At 47.7% G+C, this 894-nt stretch overlaps 1 protein-coding gene across 1 annotated transcript in view; it reads left to right on the top strand.

Annotated features, from left to right (window-relative positions):
• Nucleotides 1–205: 205 nt before the first annotated feature.
• The window catches only part of LOC102039965 (transcription activator BRG1), a gene marked incomplete at its 5' end in the record, with an annotated part of 32774 nt that continues 32085 nt past the window's right edge, over nt 206–894 (top strand). Inside the window, one exon of the mRNA XM_031065661.1 lies at nt 206–544. Coding sequence (XP_030921521.1) covers nt 206–544 — 339 coding nt within the window. The remainder of the gene's footprint in view (nt 545–894) is intronic.

Raw genomic sequence — 894 nt, forward strand, 5'->3', positions numbered from 1 at the left:
AATTCTGTGGATTGGGAACAGAATTTCCAGCATGAATTCTCGGCTGAAATCTGATTTTTTTGGGATATAATTCTATGGATTGGGAACAGAATTTCCAGCATGAATTCTCGGCTGAAATCTGATTTTTTTGGGATATAATTCTGTGGATTGGGAACAGAATTTCCAGCATGAATTCTCGTCTGAAATCTGATTTTTTGGGATATTTTTTCGCCCCCTGCAGCCCCTGGACGCGATGCACGAGAAGGGAATTCCGGAGGATCCTCGTTACGGGCAGATGAAGGGGATGGGGATGCGCCCGGGGGGGCACGCGGGGATGGGACCCCCCCCCAGCCCCATGGATCAGCATTCCCAAGGTTGGGATCGTGGGAAAGAGGAGAAACGGTGTCCAAACCCTTGGGAAACCCCTGGATTTTGGGAGGTTTTCAGCATTCCCAAAATTGGGATCGTGGGAACGGGAGGAAGGAGAGGAGCTGTGTCCAAATCTTGGATTCTGGGAGGTTTTCAGCATTCCCAAGGTTGGGATCGTGGGAAAAGGGGAGAAATGGTGTGAAAATCCTTGGATTTTGGGAGGTTTTCAGCATTCCAGGTTTAAATCCTGGATATTGGGGTATAAATCCTGGATTCTGGTAGCGCTCCAGGGGATTTCCAGGTCCCAAATAAACAATTTTGGGAGGGGATTTCTTGCCCCTTTATTCCCGGCTAAGAGATTTGGGAGCAGATTTCCCATTCCAACTGCCTCAAGGATGGATTTTTAATGGGATTTCCCATCCCAGCTGTCTCAGGGATGGGTTGGGAATGGGATTTCCCTTTCCAAATGCTTTAAAGATGGATTGGGAATAGGATTTTCAATTCCAACTGCATCAAGGATGGATGAGGAATGGGATTTCCAATTCC

Source organism: Geospiza fortis, unplaced genomic scaffold (assembly GCF_000277835.1).
Source record: "Geospiza fortis unplaced genomic scaffold, GeoFor_1.0 scaffold1944, whole genome shotgun sequence".
NCBI classification, from domain to species: domain Eukaryota; kingdom Metazoa; phylum Chordata; class Aves; order Passeriformes; family Thraupidae; genus Geospiza; species Geospiza fortis.